The 17,298-nt window shown below is 37.1% G+C and overlaps 1 protein-coding gene across 2 annotated transcripts in view; it reads right to left on the reverse strand.

Annotated features, from left to right (window-relative positions):
- LOC127656262 (dysferlin-like) overlaps positions 1 to 12,495 on the reverse strand; it is a 122,670-nt gene extending 110,175 nt beyond the window's left edge. Inside the window, exon 1 of one of the 2 annotated variants that reach the window (XM_052144501.1) lies at positions 12,199 to 12,495. In XM_052144501.1, the coding sequence (XP_052000461.1) occupies positions 12,199 to 12,286 (88 nt within the window). In that variant the 5' untranslated portion in view covers positions 12,287 to 12,495. Of the gene's footprint in view, positions 1 to 5,452; positions 5,863 to 12,198 lie in introns of those variants that run through there. The other variant, XM_052144510.1, reaches the window with a different exon arrangement.
- Between the last annotated feature and the right edge of the window lie 4,803 nt (positions 12,496 to 17,298).

Raw genomic sequence — 17,298 nt, forward strand, 5'->3', positions numbered from 1 at the left:
ATATAGTCCCAGTGGCAATTGTGGTAAAACCTTTTTTGCCAGTCAGTGTAGGCCCGAAACAGACTTGGAGCCTTAAAGAATTTACACAAGCCAGAGGAGAACAACAGAAGATTGAGAATAAGGGTGAATAATGGCATGCCATGACAATCTCAACCAGAATGTGTAGGAGAGTGTCTGGAATTTGACCTTTAAAGTCCTGGACTGTAACTTTTTGTTCCCCGTCTGTCGCTCACTTCGACGTTGTGTCGAAGCAGCTCTCTTGAGAGCAAGGCCAATGAGAAATTGGCAGACAGAATTTGCATGTCCCGCCCCCGGACATACGGGTAAAAAGGGAGGGAAATGTGTCTTTCCATTCAGAATTTTCCTTCAGAGCTGAACGGTTGTGTGATCAGCGAGCTGCATTCACGAGACTGTTCACTTCATCTCTGCAAGAGCGTATGCTGTTGGATCTATGGCGCATATCAGCGGCTTTCTCCTTCTCTGCACAGTAGTGCAGCTTTGCCCCTGGGTGCTTCGACAGTGCTTTTAAAAGAGAATATTTCCCAAAAAGAGTTTATTTCTCTAAAAGAGCAATACACAGCGGTGTTGAACTTCCTTTTCAGGACGCATCTTTATAAAGATGCCCTTCCGCCCCTGTGTAGTTCCTGGATGCGGTCGAGTTCTCTCCGCTCCTGATGGTCACAGGCGCTGCCTCATGTGTCTGGGCGATCACACCGAGGCAGCGTTTCTGGATGGTTTGTGTTCACACTGCGAGAACCTTACCATGGCAACGTTGCGGTCGCGGCTTTCCTTCCTAAAAAGGAAGGCCACTCCAGCCGCCCCCCGCGTCAATCCTCCTTCGCACGGGATTGAGGATGACCCGGCTGGCGATGGAGGCAATTTGGGGATGGCAGCGGGCTTGGTTTCGCCGGGAACATCCCCAGCGAACCACCCGCCCCTCGACACGCTCGTTGACTTCCGCTCAGGCTCGCAGCGGTAGACCTGAAGGACGCGTACTTCCATGTCTCAATCTTGCCTCGACGTGGACCCTTTCTATGGTTTGCGTTCGTCGGCCAGGTGTATCAGTACAAGGTCCTCCCCTTTGGCATGTGCCTGTCCCCTCACGTCTTCACAAAGGTCACAGAGGCAGCCCTTGCATCGCTAAGGGAAGTGGACATCCGCATACTCAACTACCTCGACAACTGGCTCATCCTGGCCCACTCCAGAGAGTTACTATGCACCCACAGGGACCAGGTGCTTAGGCACCTCAGCCGCCTAGGGCTTCAGGTCAACTGGGAAAAGAGCAAGCTCGCCCCAGTTCGGAGCATCTCTTTTCTCGGCATGGAGTTAGACTCAGTCTCAATGGTAGCGCACCTCACCAACTAGCATGCGCAGTCAGTGCTGAAATGCCTCACCTTGTTCAAGCCAGGCACGACGGTTCAGGGGCTCCCGAGGTATATGGCGTCCTCTGCGGCAGACGCGCTGCTGGGGTTGATGCATATGAGCCCGCTTCAGCATTGGCTCCAGACTTGAGTCCCGAGATGGGCATGGCGCCGCGGCACGCACCGTGTGTTTATCACCCCCGCCTGCTGCCAGACTTTCAAACCCAGGACACACCTCTCTTTTCTACAGACAGGAGTCCCTTACAGCAGGTGTCCCGAAGCGTTCTGGTCACCACAGACGCCTCCAAACAGGGTTGGAGCGCCGTATGCAATGGGCACGCAGCCGCTGGCCTCTGGAAAGGGCCCCTTTGCGTTGGCACATCAACTGCCTAGTGTTGCTTGCTGTACTTCTTGCCCTACGGAGGTTCCTCTCGCTAAGTCGGGGCGAGCACATCTTGATCCATTCAGACAGCACCGTAATGGTAGCGTACATAGTCAGTTTCACGTCAGTTTTCATGTTCTCTCAGGTCCGAGCCAGTAGAACTCGGTAAACGCGGAAACAACTGACCGGGTGTAGCGCGTGCATCTAGCGCCTTTCCCCTCCACTGAGGCGCTCTTATCCCTTACCCCCGCTTTAAATCTATGCGAGAAACATTGAGAGAGAAAATGCGCGGCTGGCGCGGCTTGCTCCCATGCTTTGCACGTCACCTTGTTCCCCCTTTCTGGGTGTAGGGAACTAGAAGGTTATGACGATTTTATGGGGTGTTGGGGAAGGGTACGTGCAGTCTGACACGGCCTGTCGCTTTGGCACGCAACTATCTGCCTGCACCTGCGTCAGAAGCGCACGTTCACGGTTCAGCACATGGCGTGATTAAATATGGACCCCTAGTGTAGCTTCTTCGACACAACGTTTTGTTCCCTCCATCAGGGAACTGAGGTTACAATAGTAACCTAAACATTTAGTGTTAATGTAAAAAATAATCAGATATAGGCAATTGGTTGATACAATCTGAAAATAGTCAGGAAACCATAACTTTGATAATAACTTATAATTAAACCAGATGGAACTCAAAATTTCAGACCCTAAATAAATGTATTTAGCTGTAGTAGACCTTATCTAGATCTCACTCAGATATTGACACAGTAGGTACTATATCTACCACGATTGAGTAGATACAAGGCCTCAATAACAGTTTTGGCCTTGCCATTTTGTTGTATTAATACAGCAGTAGTATAAGGCAAACTGACTGTTTTTGGTTTTCCACTTTTATTTCTAAAATACATGACTTCTGCACAAAATAAGCCAAACGATCTCTTTCCCTCCTTTACTGTCTGCATATATTGTTGCTTACTCAGAGCTCTGGAGCTGAGGACTCAGTGTGCGGACTGAGGATAATTTGCATCCTTGATGTCTATAAATGGAGATGGTATTTGATACCGTGCCTGAGGAAAAAACACTTACTGTAGCTAATTTTATGTTTCCAGAGTATCTTATGCCCTCTCCCTAACATTCACATAGACAGGAAGACACAAATGTGCACACACACAAACACACAGTAATGATTAAGGAAACACAAGATCCCTCTGATTAGAATGGAATTAGTCAACTGGCTGTGTTATGTGAAACTATATCTGTGAAATTTCTACCAATTATGAAAAACTATATGGAAAAAATAAATTACCATAAAATGTTTTATATGTACAAACCATGTATTTTGCAATCATAACCTCCTAAAACAGTGACCTGCTCTTTGCTCCTTCTATTGTTAGATGTAAGTGTTTATAGAGTAGACAGAGTGACTCTGTGTCTCTGTATTTGACAGAATTAGGGGCAGCCTATACATCAAAAGAGGTGAAAAAGGAAATACTTTGCAGTTATGCATGCATAAAGTGTGCAAAACACTACATGACATGCTACGTGGGAAAATTGTGGAAAAAGGATTTTATTAAAGGAATTGCCAGCAAAACTGATTTAATTAACAAAAAATGAATGAATGAATGAATTACATATAGCTGCAAGCAGCAATAAGGAGCCAAGAACCCAAAATGGCACCTATTGCATCACACAAAGCATGACACAACAAACACATAGAGTAGATATGATGAACCAAGCAAAATCCCATCACTTCACCAGTCGCCCCCAAGGAGGGTTCAAATCTATACCCTTCTGATCCACAGTGCTCTGCACAATCTACTGGATCATGGTGCCACAAGGTTGAAAACCACCAAAGGGATATTCAAAGCCGAGAGTTAGCACAGCCAAGCACAGTGGTCACCAGGATCAACTTCGTATTGCTGTAACTTTTCAACAAATATCATTCATGAAAATCAAAATTCTTTTCAATCAATTCTGTGTAGCTCGGTCTAAAGATTATCTGATAAAAAATGTTTAGGAGGAGTAGCAAAAACACTATTAACCTCACTATCCAACATGGTGGCTGCTTAAATAGGGTGAGTTTCATGAGGGTACATTACAATCACCATGAGGAGAGTAATCAGAGGAAGGAAGAATTTGGTTTCTAGACCTCAAACTTTGTCAGGAGGCTATTAATACCCACTCTTATCGGTGTGTTAAATTTCCTAATGTTCTTATGTATGGTTCACATGTTTGAAACAAAATAAAAGTATCAAAATAAAAAATTCCTGTTGAAATGTATAACATTTCTGTTTGACGTCATCAAGAAGACAGTTTGCCAAGATTATAAGTTGTTCACCAGTGATCTGCTAAATAACAGAGGCAGGAACTGCATTGTTTCTCTGATCATCCGGCAATAGCCATCAACCAATAACCAAATTAAGTCATACTCAAAACAAACAAAAGATACAATAAAAATAATAAGGTGGGAATTTATTAGAGTTTCCAACTCTTTTGAGTTCCCTCATATTGGAACACTACAAAGAAAAGTTTGTTGTTACCATGGAAACCTCCACAAGCTATAATGCACATGCACATACAAACATGTTCCTGTAAATCCCTGAGCTGGAACAGGAAATAAGGAACAATAAGAGGAACTGCTACACGGGTTGAGAGGTAGTCTAAAAGTGGTGGTCTCATTAATTAATTAATTTAATGCGATAACTTATTTAACATTATTACGAGAGCTCGGATATATCTTCTAGATTATTTAGATGTATTATCTAAGATTATAATGTATTATCATATAGATCATTGTCTATATCTTCTCAAAGTGAAGTTATTCAGTGCAGTTAGTCAAATCATCAATCATCACATTCTTGGCAGCCATCTCTACCTTGCTATAATCAATGTTAGACTGACCTGTCAGAAAGGTCCTTCTAACTATGTCTATAGAGTTTGCTAATGCATTTCTTTCATTCTATTAAATTCTAATGTTGTTACCAGCTCCACAAATGGGACATTGAAGACTATCAAAGTTCTGCTCCCCTATAAAGTGCAGTACTGTGCAGAAGTCTTAAGAACATTAAATATTACACAAAAACCTTTGTCTTAACATGGTTGTTTTATACCTTCTGCTTTAGTGTATCAATGAGAAATATCAATATTCGATTTCCAAACATTCCTTTTTGCAAATAGAATAGAAGCCCCCAAAGAGACCTGATCTCAATATCATTGAGTCAGAAGAGACAGGCAATTGAGACAAAGTAAATACAAAAACTGTGGCAAGTTGTCCAAGATGCTCTGAACAACCTACCTGTTAACAACTTTGAAAAACTGTGTGCAAGTGTACCTAGTAGAATTTGTTATGTTTAAAACACTTTGTTTGAAGTTATTTGATAAATAAAAATGGCATTATTTAAAATATATATATATATATATATATATATATATATATATATATATATATATATATATATATATATATATATATATTCACTTTTTTGCAACTGCCTAAAACTTTTGCACAGTACTGTATATTTAATATTCCAGTTTAAAATGATACGGGTATAAATTAGCATCCATCAAAAGCGGTGACCAAAGGTCTAGCAGATTCTCAAAGACCGCAATGTAATGCACCTCATATTTACCACAGTTCCATAATAGATGTTATGTATGTATAGTGAATATGTATTTTATTGTATTTTTTTTACCATTCACTTGTGTCATCTCTTACCTCTGAAAGTGATGCTAGCAAGCGGGTCACTGTGTCTCTCTCCTTTCTCTACATTCCTTAAGTTGGTTGCCCTCTGTAGCAAACACCTCAACATGCTGCCTTGATGCCCCAAAAACTCTCCAACAGAAAAGAGGACCAAACTACCATCAGACCATAAAAAAGGTACAGTTCCTTTAAAGAAATCCCAGAGCGTTGAAATGTGTGCAAAGCAGGCTCTAAGGATAAATATGTCCTGTGATCTTAATGTCCAAAGATGAAGATGAGTGTGACCTCTAGAAAAGAATGTATCAGGGGTTGTATAAGCCCACCCCAATCTTGAGAAAATCTATCTCTGTCTGCATCCTTGATAAGGAGTCTGAGGTCCTTGATAAAAGTGTCTCACTGTCTTCCTTTACAAGCACTTTTTACACGTTAACACAGAGGTTGTCATGTGGGAACTTACTGAGCCAAAGAAGCCAAGCTTACTTTTGAGCACGCTTTCCTTTCCAGTGACCCAGCCCATAACTCAAGAGGAAATTTAAACGTTTCCTGCCTCTTTGTTCTTCTCTCACCCCATCCACAATTTCTCTCTGTTCTCATTTACTTGAAATATAAAACCTATAAAAAAATTGAAAAATAAATAAAAAAACTTAAAAATAACACATGCATTTGACTTAGTATGAATAACATTCTGTAAATATTAATTTTGGTCAAATATTTTCTGGAATTTCATGCCACCTGTAATTACCTAATTTATTCAAACTAAACAACTCTCTTTTTAAAGCACTTAAACATTAGTTTACTATATATAGTATATACTGTATCTACTGTATATAGCTTCAGAATAGTGTACAGTACATAAAGAGCCTCTATGGTCTCTCTGTACATTTAGGGGCTTGTTCAACTTGTTAGTGGGCTTTTCCAGGAGAGGAGCACCACCTACTGAACATGCCATGATTCAGACAGAATGCTGAAGTCTTAATGTGAATCTTCCTGACTCTTGAACTTACATCATCAATCAGTAAAAAAATGCTGGAATATATGGATTGAGAGGTTCGATTTAGATTTTATTTGTGATTTGCAGGCGATTTAATCAAAACATGGGCTATTAGTATCACAACCTGTATTTCTGCATTTGTACAAATGAAGTATATCTGGTGTATTGTAACTAAATATTGGAAAGACACAGGTGTGGCAGACACTTAGTATACAGTACAATATGTTTTTAGACTTTCCAGTGCCTCAGCAATAGAGAAAGCAAGAATCAAACCAGTTAAAGGGGTCATGACATGCATTTATATATATATATATATATATATATATATATATATATATATATATATATATATATATATATATATATTAGAGCTGCAACAAATTATTATTTTATAATAGATTAATCTAACGATTATTCAACTATTCGCTAATGATGAATCACTAGATCTTAACCGATAATTCAGGTTGTGGCCCGACTTAAAAGGTTGAATTAAATGTGCTTACTAATACAGAGGACAAAATCATCTTTTAAAAATTCCTCTAAAAAGACATTCACTGAATTAATGGGGAAAAAAATATTTTTATTAAGTTTAATTCAGTAAAGAAATTCATTGCAAAAAATCCTATTGTTACCAAGTTTTTCTGTCGGTTTCTATTTAAAACTGTTTAAAAAAAAAAAACATTTATGAGATATTTAGACTTGCTTTAAGAGAATGTACCTTATATATGTGTATTTTGTAAATAAGTGTATTTTTTCAGTTGGTTATAACTCTGTGAGTGCAGTAAAGACAAAATATTTATATATTCAAGATCTCTAAAAGCAAGTCTAAATATTTGATATGCTGCTTCTCATGTGAATGCATCTTTTTTTAAAGGATTTTTAGATATTTTAAAATATTTACATTTTTAATATTATATTCAACCATCTGATAACAATTTTTCTTCTGCAGTATTTTTCAAATGCACAGTGACATATATTATGATTCAATAATTTGCAAGCCATTACGTTCTAATCTAGCTTTGATGAGTGTCCCGTGACAGAGTGTCCATCAGCCGGGTGCATTTTCAATCTCTACGGCACTTGACCACACAGAGAAATTACAGTTTCTGAGTTTGTAGTTATTCACATAATTTGCTTCTGTATTATTTGAACTTTAATAAAGCTATAACGCATTAAACATAACTGCATTTAAGATGCCGCGCCTGGGTGTTTCCTTTAAAGAGCTCCAGCTCTGCTTATTCCACAACGAGAGTGCTTCTGAATTTACTTGTTTGTTTTTTTGTATAATTTCCTCATACTTTGGGATCTACATCTTCTGAAGCTGTTTGGAAAGTTTAGAGTGCATCTGGACTGTGAGCTATATAATTCTTCATCTCCTCAGTCTTGCGCAAACTGCAGTGCTGCTCTCACGCACCATCATTACAGTTTAACGTGATCCCATATTACGTTAAATGAGATCAAACAACAATTCGAAAAAGGAAAATGTTTGTTGATACATGTTGACTAATCATTTCAGCCCTGATATATATATATATATATATATATATATATATACACACATACAGTTGAAGACAAAATTATTAGCCCCCCTATGAAATTTCAATTCTTTTTCAAATATTTCCCAAGTAATGTTTAACAGAGCACAGGGATTTTAACACAGTATTTCTTATTATATTTTTCCTCAGGAGAAAGCCTTGTTTATTTCAATTTGCCTGAAATAAAATAATTACTTAAATATCTTAAAAAATTGCTAAGGTCAATATTATTATCCCCCTTAAGGAATGATCTGTTTGATTGGCTACAGAACCAACCACTGTTATCCGATGACTTGCCTAATTAACCTAATTAATCCTGCAAGCCTTTAAGTTGCACTACAAACTGAGGATTAGTATCCTGCAAAAGTAAAGTAATATAAAACTGTCATCATGGCAAGGACAAAAGAAATTTGTTTAGACTTGAGAAAAAGAATTGTTAATGCTCACAAAGCAAGAGAAGGATATACACGTTTATCAAAGCCTTTTCAGGTGTCAAGAATTGCCGTGAGAAATATTATCAAGAAGTTTGAAGAGGCCCACACAGTGGAGAACAAGACTGGCAGAGGCAGGAAGTGAAAGATTTCAAAAACCTTGGAAAGAAAACTGGTGAGAGTGGTTTCTGAAGACCCAAGAACAACTGCCAAGACACTAGTGAATGATTTAGCCAAGTCTGGGATTGATGTCTCAATGAAGACAGTCACTAGAATGGACTGCGAGGTTGCAGACAAAGAAAAACTCCACTTCTGAAGAAGAGACACTTCCAAGCTAGACTGAAGTTTGCAGAGGACAACCTAGAGAAAAATTATGCATACTGGAAACGTGTCCTTTGGTCAGATGAGACAAAACTAGAGCTCTTTGGCCATGGAGAAAGAGGCGCTCAACCCAAAGAACACCGTTCCCACAGTGAAACATGGCGGTGGGAGTATAATGCTGTGGGGATGTTTCAGTGCGTGGAACTCGGAATCTCATCAGGGTCGAAGGAATCATGAAAAAGGAAGTCTTTGCGAAGATTTTGAAAGAAAACCTCAGGCAATCTGCAACAAAACTTGGTTTGTGTTGACATTTCGTCTTCCAGCATGATAACGACCCAAAGCATACCTCACTTCTGGTGAAAAACTACCTCCAAACAAGCAAAGTGAACATCCTTGACTGGCCTCAACAAAGCCCAGACTTGAATCCCATAGAAAATCTGTGGGCCACACTGAAGACTAGAGTCCATGCCAGGAGACCAACAAATCTGGAGGAGCTTGAGAGATTTGCTAAGGAGCAATGGGCTGCGACTCAGGAGTCGCAGCCCATTCTTGGTTATAATTTTTATTCTTGGCTATAATTTTTTTTCTAGTTGTATTATAAACACTCTAAGTTGCCTAAATAAACTATTATGTTTAGAAATGCTATGTTTAAAAAAATCTTTGCTCCATTAAACAGCACTTGGGAATTATTTGGAAAATAACTAAATATTTCATAGGGGGCTAATCATTTTGTTTTCAACAATATATATATATATATATATATATATATATATATATATATATATATATATATATATATATTCTTTGAAGTTGTTTTTTACAAATTACATTCACATATTTTTAAACATGATAATTTTCCCCCCTCATTTTGACCCGCTAGCAGAAACGCTCTGTTTTTGGTACTGCTTTTCCTTTAAGACTTGACAGTAAACACCCACTGTTATTATTTGATCTTTCCTTGCTATCTCACTGCTCACTGCTGCTGGGCGGGCTACAGAAGTGATAAGGTAAATTAGGCATTGATGTGTTGTCGTGGAGGTGATCAGATGCAAATGTGTGACATGACAATGTCGAGGAAGCAAAGAATGATTCATGTTGGCAGCTTGGTTTCAACAAATGCTCTTTTTGCAGTGAGAAGTTAGTTTTGAATTCTGAAACTTAAAGTATGTTTTTACTCTACAATGACCTTTAATATGTCAAACAATCATGGAAAATTTTATTCCATGTCATGACCCCTGTAACAGGAAAAAAAAGGGAAAAACACAAGACAATAGTTTTTGCTCATTTAACGCACCCTTGGTGAATGGATGTAATGGAAGGTTATGCACCACTGTATTAATCTAATATTATGATTTAGCACTTTATCACAATCACAATATACTGCTGTCTGAGAATGTGCTGGTAAATGATTGCCTCATGACTAAAGCTATGACAAGCCCTCTATTGAGAAAATGAACAGTATTCCCTAGGAAATACAGAGGGTTTCAACCCAGAGGGCAACCAAAATATGGGGTCGGGATGGGATAAAAATTCAGCTAAATTCAAGTCAATGTACTGACCAAAAAAAGAGGAAAAATATTAATCCAAAGAATGTGTTTATGTCAGATAGCTGTTTGACTAACCAGCATCAGACATACATACATTGTAAAAGAGAATATACTAGAATGATATTCCTATTGTTTTTTGAACTCTGCTAAACTTAAAGGTATAGTTAACCCAAAAATGAAAATTCTCTCATCATTTACTCACCGTCATGACATCAAAGATTTGTATGACTTTCTTTCTTCAGCAGAATACAAACAAAGATTTTTAGAAGAATGTATCAGCTCTGTAGGTCCTTACAATGCAAGTGAATGGTGGTTGAAGAATCAGATAAAGGAAACATAAACGTATTCTATTATACTCCAGTGATTAAATCCATATCTTCATAAGCAATATGAGTAAAGAGATTTAGAGTAAAAAAAAGGCAACACACTCTCATGGTGAAATCATACAGATTTGTATGAGTTGGTTAAATTGTATGAAAACCAGTTGGGTCGTACAAATTCGTACGTCTTTTGCAACAGCCACTCTCCCTCATCTCCTTATAAAATGCGACAATTACTTTCTCCCGTAATACAAAATATACACCTTACATATTTACAGACTCTACTCTATGGTTAGGTTTAGATATGGGGTTTCGGTTATAGGGCATAAAATTAATAAACATGTACGCAACGTCTGACACGTGGAACTTTTGCTCACTTCCGCATTACACATCTGGGTATTTGCACATCTCGAATTCTTACGAATTCATACGAATGATCTTGTACGATTTCATATGATTTAGCCAACGAGTTCTCATGATATTGGGTTGAAAAAAGGACTAAAGTATTGATCTGTTTCTCACCCACATCAATCATTTTGCTTCTGAAGATATTGATTTAACCACTGGAGTCATATGGATTACTTTTATGCTGCCTTTATGTTATTTCTGGCCATTATTCACTTGCATGGACCTACATAGCTGAGATATTCTCCTAAAACTCTTCATTTGTGTTCAGCAGAAGAAAAAAAAAGTCATACACATCTGGGATGGCATGAGGGTGAGTAAATGATGAGAGAATTCTCATTTTTGGATGAACTATCTCTTTAAAAGATAAAAAAAACTAAATAAATGAAAAGGGGGGGTTAAAGTTGAGTCTTCATTTGCATCATTCCAAGCCTGCAGAATTTTTTTTAAATGTTGATGCTGCTCTTTTTGCCATAAAATGAAAGTGAATGGTGATGGTGACTGAGACTTACATTCTGCCTAATATATCCATTTGTGTTACAAGTAAGGAAGGAAGTCAAATGGGTTTGGAACAACATTTGAGTGAGGAAATGATGACAGAATTTTCATTTGGGGTGAACTATCCCTTTAATAGTTAAGGTCTTCACAAACTGTGTGTACTGAGAAGCTTTATAATAGAGTGAGTATATATTACACCTGGATCGTCAGTGGTTAATTTAAGCTAACAATTTTTACAAAGAAAAACACATAACAGTGCTGAGCTAGGTTGGTACAGAGGAGGTCTACCTCACCTTATAATTATGGGCCCCTAAAAGCTTTGAACATAAAGCATAAAGATCACCACTCTGAGCCAAAACTGTAATGACACAGCATCTCTTAGAAACACACAGCATCTCTGCACCACTCACTCACATGCACCAAGTGCAACAGGACACCCATTTATTAATATATATATTCACGAGAGAAAGAGAGAGAGAGAGAGAGATAGAGAGAGACTGCATCTGCTTTTCCAATAATAGCCCGCTTGATGGAATGTGGAAAGTAGGAAGACAGACAACAGCAGAGAGAAAAAGAGAATTTGAATGCGATTGTACAGAGAAGGAAAATGTCATTCTGAGCAAAACAAAACCAGACAATAAACTTAAATACTTCTCACCCTTATTCTAAATTATTCTATAAGTTTCACCCTGGTCCATCCTTCTGGCCCCTACCTTCATATGTGACTGTGCAGTAGGCATCGCTAATGTCCTCATCATGCGTCAGCACATTCTGGGCACACAGGATAAACACACGCAGCATGGGTGGACAGTAGACACGGCAGGATCCGTCACTATACCAGCACAACTACTAAGTCACTGCACAGCACTGAGGTCCAATATTGAGAAAGACCTCTAGGGATGTGTCTGGATCCAAACAAGTCCCAAAGTAGCAGTCAGGGTTTACTGCAAAACTAGAAAATTGAAAGAGATGACAAGAAGGAGAGAGTGGAGAAAGAGAGACTGCATCTAGGGCAGCTGTCTAATGGGACTGTTGCTGGTGTAGTTGATGTCCCACTTCCTGGCTGCTTACTGACACACATGCTTGCTCTAAAGCCCCTGACTCATACACACGCTGCCCTTTCAATCACAGACCAGAGCTCTTCTTAAAGGGACAGATTACTTTTGGTCTGCACCTGTTAAAGTAACAGTGGCTCATAAGTTTAGGCAAGTTCATTTCTCTTGTGGCTATTTATGGCTCTGGTAAATATCTGTGTTACACAGCATGGAGATCTTTTTAGGCTAACCTGCAGCTTGATGTAACAGCAATAGTAATATTGCCATAGATCATGACATCATACAGCAGATAGATATAAGTAAAAAGGAAAAGGTAAAAGAGGAAAGGAAATTTGGATAATACAACCTTTTTCTCTAAGTCCATTTTACTCCATTTCCTACAACCTTTCTCTATCTTTCTAATGCACACTCATTTGACACACATCACACTCAAGCCTGATACAGCAGAAATGTAACTGATAACTGAAACTGGGAAACAAAAAAGGAAACAAATCTCCATCATTCCAGCACAGTCGCCATAATTTTCCATTTCTTTTTTATTACTTTGTTAATAATATGTGGTTCCAATTTCATATAATGGAACATTCCGTATAAATAAAATTGTATAATAAATTTCCTAACAATTATGAAGCCATTATTTCTAAAAACAATTACACATTTATGTACTCTTTTTTTTTTTTTTTTTTTATATTTATTTATTTTTTTTTTTCTTCAGTAAACTTTAATTTTTAATGTTTGACAGATAATTCTGCTAAAATGCCTTTGGAACACCTGAATTATTGAATTCCCAAATGCCTTAGTCAGTGGCATTCCATGCTCTATATCTCTAACATTACATGATGGTAAAGTGATGAGAGGCAAAACATTTTTCAGGTTAGGGGAAAACAAGCAATTGGATCTCCTTCATATTAAGCTGAACAACAGTCTCCATGTCCCACTATTACTATGCAGATCAAAATCATACACTAATATACATTATGAAGTTAGAGTATACAAATTGAGAGGCTTTGAGCATGATTCTATAAGCTGTACCTGTTCCAGAAAGAAGCATTGTTGGAACACCAGTAAACCAGCATCCCATGCTGTGGACCAGCACCCTAAACACAACATATGCACAACATATGAACTGCAGGCTTGCTGTAACATTACTTATATATATATATAGTTCTGGATATTACTACTGTTCTGATTGATCTGAATTTATGAAAGCTATCTTTTTCTACATTTTAAAGCTGATGTAACTTTTTCAGTGTTAAAATACTTTCTACCATCCAAGCGTAATATGCAGAAACAACTACTGTATCAGTAAACATTCATATGTTTGTTTTGAGCGCCAGATTAGACCCCACCCAACATTACTCAACCAATGGCATGAGTTTGGGGTAGGACTATTTCTTTGTTTGACCAATGGCAGATCAAAGGTTAATCAAGAAAGCTGTTTTGAAAACATTGTTTATTTTTTGGGTGGCGCTGTGGCCAATGTCACAAAGCAGGATTTAGCAGCTACCTAGATGAATTTACGGTACCAGTAAAGTAGATGGGCTTTCATCTGTTTTCCTCGCCATAGTAACAGTACCGCTGCTCCCTATAAGCAGACTACATAGTCTGCGTAGGGCATCAACTCCCTAGAGGGGCACCATTTTACGCTAGGAGGGCACCATAAAGTCCACCGGCTGTCGTTACTCGCACATTATACGTTATTCAAGGACCCGAAAGCAGTTGCGGGACACCGATGATCGTTTCATGCTCATATCACGCGAACCCCGACCCCGTCCACCTGGAACTCTGCTTAGGGCATCAATTTGGCCAGCGGCGGCACTGCATATAAATACACGCTAAACTGCTCCGGGGCAGTTTATGTTCTCATCCAGAGAGCTCATCCAGATACTGGACCAATCAGCTGTGAGCAAAGTGACAGTCACTCCTCCCAGTATCACTCATTCCAATTTAGAGTGGAGACAATTTTATACATTTACACAAAAGCTATTTATGATAATTATTTATTGCAAGAAATATATTTTTGGCAATCTTGCATTTGTTGAAAGATACTTAACTGTTTTCCCAATCATATTCCCACACTGGCCGTAAAACATGTATGAATAAATAAACCTAAAATAATGAGAGTTTTAAGTGAAATTGTAATACAATATCAATAATCGAACTACTTTAAAATATAAAAACTTAGTCAATCCACAATATAGGCCTACTGTAGATGTATCAGAAAAGTGTGAATGCCCAAACCCCTTGTTATCAGGATTTGCTGGCAGAGATTCCATGAACATACAGTAGTTCAATAAGTTCAATAAAAGCACACTAGCACACCAAATATGTCTTTGTGTCTTATGCTGCTAGAAAGAAAGAACAAATAAATTTGTATTAATGCATACATTATTAATTTTTCAATTGCTCACATTTTTATTATTCGATAGTGTATTAATGTCTAATAGTACTAAATTATATTAAGTTAGTAATTTAAATGAATACCAAAACTATTAATTTCAATTATAATAAAAAAATAATATATATTTTATAAATGTATGTTCTTGTTGTGGATCTATATAAAGTTACTTTCACATCAGATATATATATATATATATATATATATATATATATATATATATATATATATATATATATATATCGATATTTTCATCACATTCAGATTTTATTCATGCTCTAGCAGCAGCAGAAGCAGCAATGTTTCTTCTTACGGTGTAAATGCCTTTAAATTCTTCATCATTTACTAGTGATACGCACAATTATTGTATGTTCATTTTATTTATTTATTTATTTATTTGCTAATTTTAAAAACGTAAACAAAAACAAATGTATAGTATTTAAAAAAAAATTACAATGTTGTACACCATATGTATATGTAGACTAGTGCACAGTGCATTTTTACAATTTCTACCAGGGCACCTGTAACAGAGAACTTTTGCTCTTGCGTGATGCTGAATATGCCGCTACAGTAGGTGTTAGCGCAACACGAACACAAAAAAATACTGAAAGCCCTTTTTAAAACATATACAATATGATATGCATTGTATTTTCTATTGTATAAAAATATATACAATAGTTAATCTCCTCTATGCAAAGGCAGAGAAATGTATTCCATATCAGCTACTTCTTTAAACCTAAAATTATAGAAATTACAACCCTTCCTTGGCCTGAGCTACAACAATGTTCTAATCATTTGAAAACTAAGTAGTAGGATTTTTTTTTTTAAAAAAAAAGAAGAAAAAAAAGAAAATTCAAATATAATTCAAATGCTTGCAGGTAGGCAAGTATGATGTAAATCTTCTATAGGGCTTGGCTCACACCTGTACAATAAAGCAAAACTGAAACTGTTGAATGAACACTGGTGTCGCTTTTGCTACCTTACAAACCTTACTTTTGCTTGGCGTTTTTTTATTTCTTGGTCTTGGATAACATGAAAATGTACTGCTGTGCATTACCTCAGAGGCAACATGAAAAAGACAGGTGAAATTCATTATTTTTCATAGATCAAGACATAGCACAGAGCACTACAGTAGTAAACTGAATTGTATTATCTGTTTGTAATTGTAATTTTATATTTAAGTCATATTTCTTAAGAGTATAATTCTTTGAGAACATGGATAGTGCATTATGATGTAGAGTATATTGTTAAATTAAAACACTTAATTTCATATGCAAATCAAATTAAAACACTAATGGCACTGATTATGTAATCCCTCACTCTGTATCACACATATTTGGTAATGTAGCCAAAACTCACTGCCTGAAATTTGTTTTACAATTAAGGCTAATTAAATTGTAATTATAAAGTTTCACTTTTTCGTGAAGAAATGATCGAATGTTCTTTTACGGAAAAGTGAAACTGAAACTAAAGGTTGACACTTTTTGCTTTTTTCACCAGAAAAAAAAGAACCCTCTCTGGACTGTAGGTCCATGACTTCTTGGTCCTTAATAAACGAGGAGAGTTCACATATGCAGTGTATGTTCTAAGAGTCAGAGACAAAACTAATAAACAATTTAGTATAGAGAATAATTTCTTATCGATTCAGACTAAATGATACGGCAGTGTTGTTTATAATAAGATTAGATTTTTCTTGTTTTTAGGTGGAAGAATTCTACACAAGAAAAAAATATATATATATATATATATATATATATATATATATATATATATATATATATATATATATATATATAAGATTGGTGATATGTTCTTTCTATTTCCTGTTTGTCTTCATTACTTACATTTTATTCATGATCATTTCTAACCACAGGCTCAAGATGTCACTGTTTCTCGGCCAACAGACTTGACTTTCTCCAGTTGTTCACTGATTGATAGGCAGCTCCAGGATCTTTTCTTCTCTTTTCTTTTTAGAGGTATTTACTGAGCTGGTTACAGCACTTTATGTGGACAATTCTGTAGAGTCTGTACTAAAGCAGGCCGGGAGTGCTGACCGCTCTTTCTATGTCCACTCTGGATGGAAGAATTTGGTACTAAGCCAAAATTAAAAACATACATCATTTAAAGAGATTGCTGATTGTATCAAGATGCAAGAAAACAGCCCTAATATTCCATGTGATGCTTGCCCTGAAAATATAAAATTGAGGGCAGTTAAATCTTGTTTGCAATGTGTAACGTCTTTCTGTGAGACTCACCTGGAAAGTCATAAAACTGCAGAAAAACTCAAAAAGCATAAACTGATCAACCCTGTGGAGAACCTGGAATATTACATCTGCGGTAATCATGACAAACCACTGGAC

Source organism: Xyrauchen texanus, chromosome 2, assembly GCF_025860055.1.
Source record: "Xyrauchen texanus isolate HMW12.3.18 chromosome 2, RBS_HiC_50CHRs, whole genome shotgun sequence".
NCBI lineage: Eukaryota > Metazoa > Chordata > Actinopteri > Cypriniformes > Catostomidae > Xyrauchen > Xyrauchen texanus.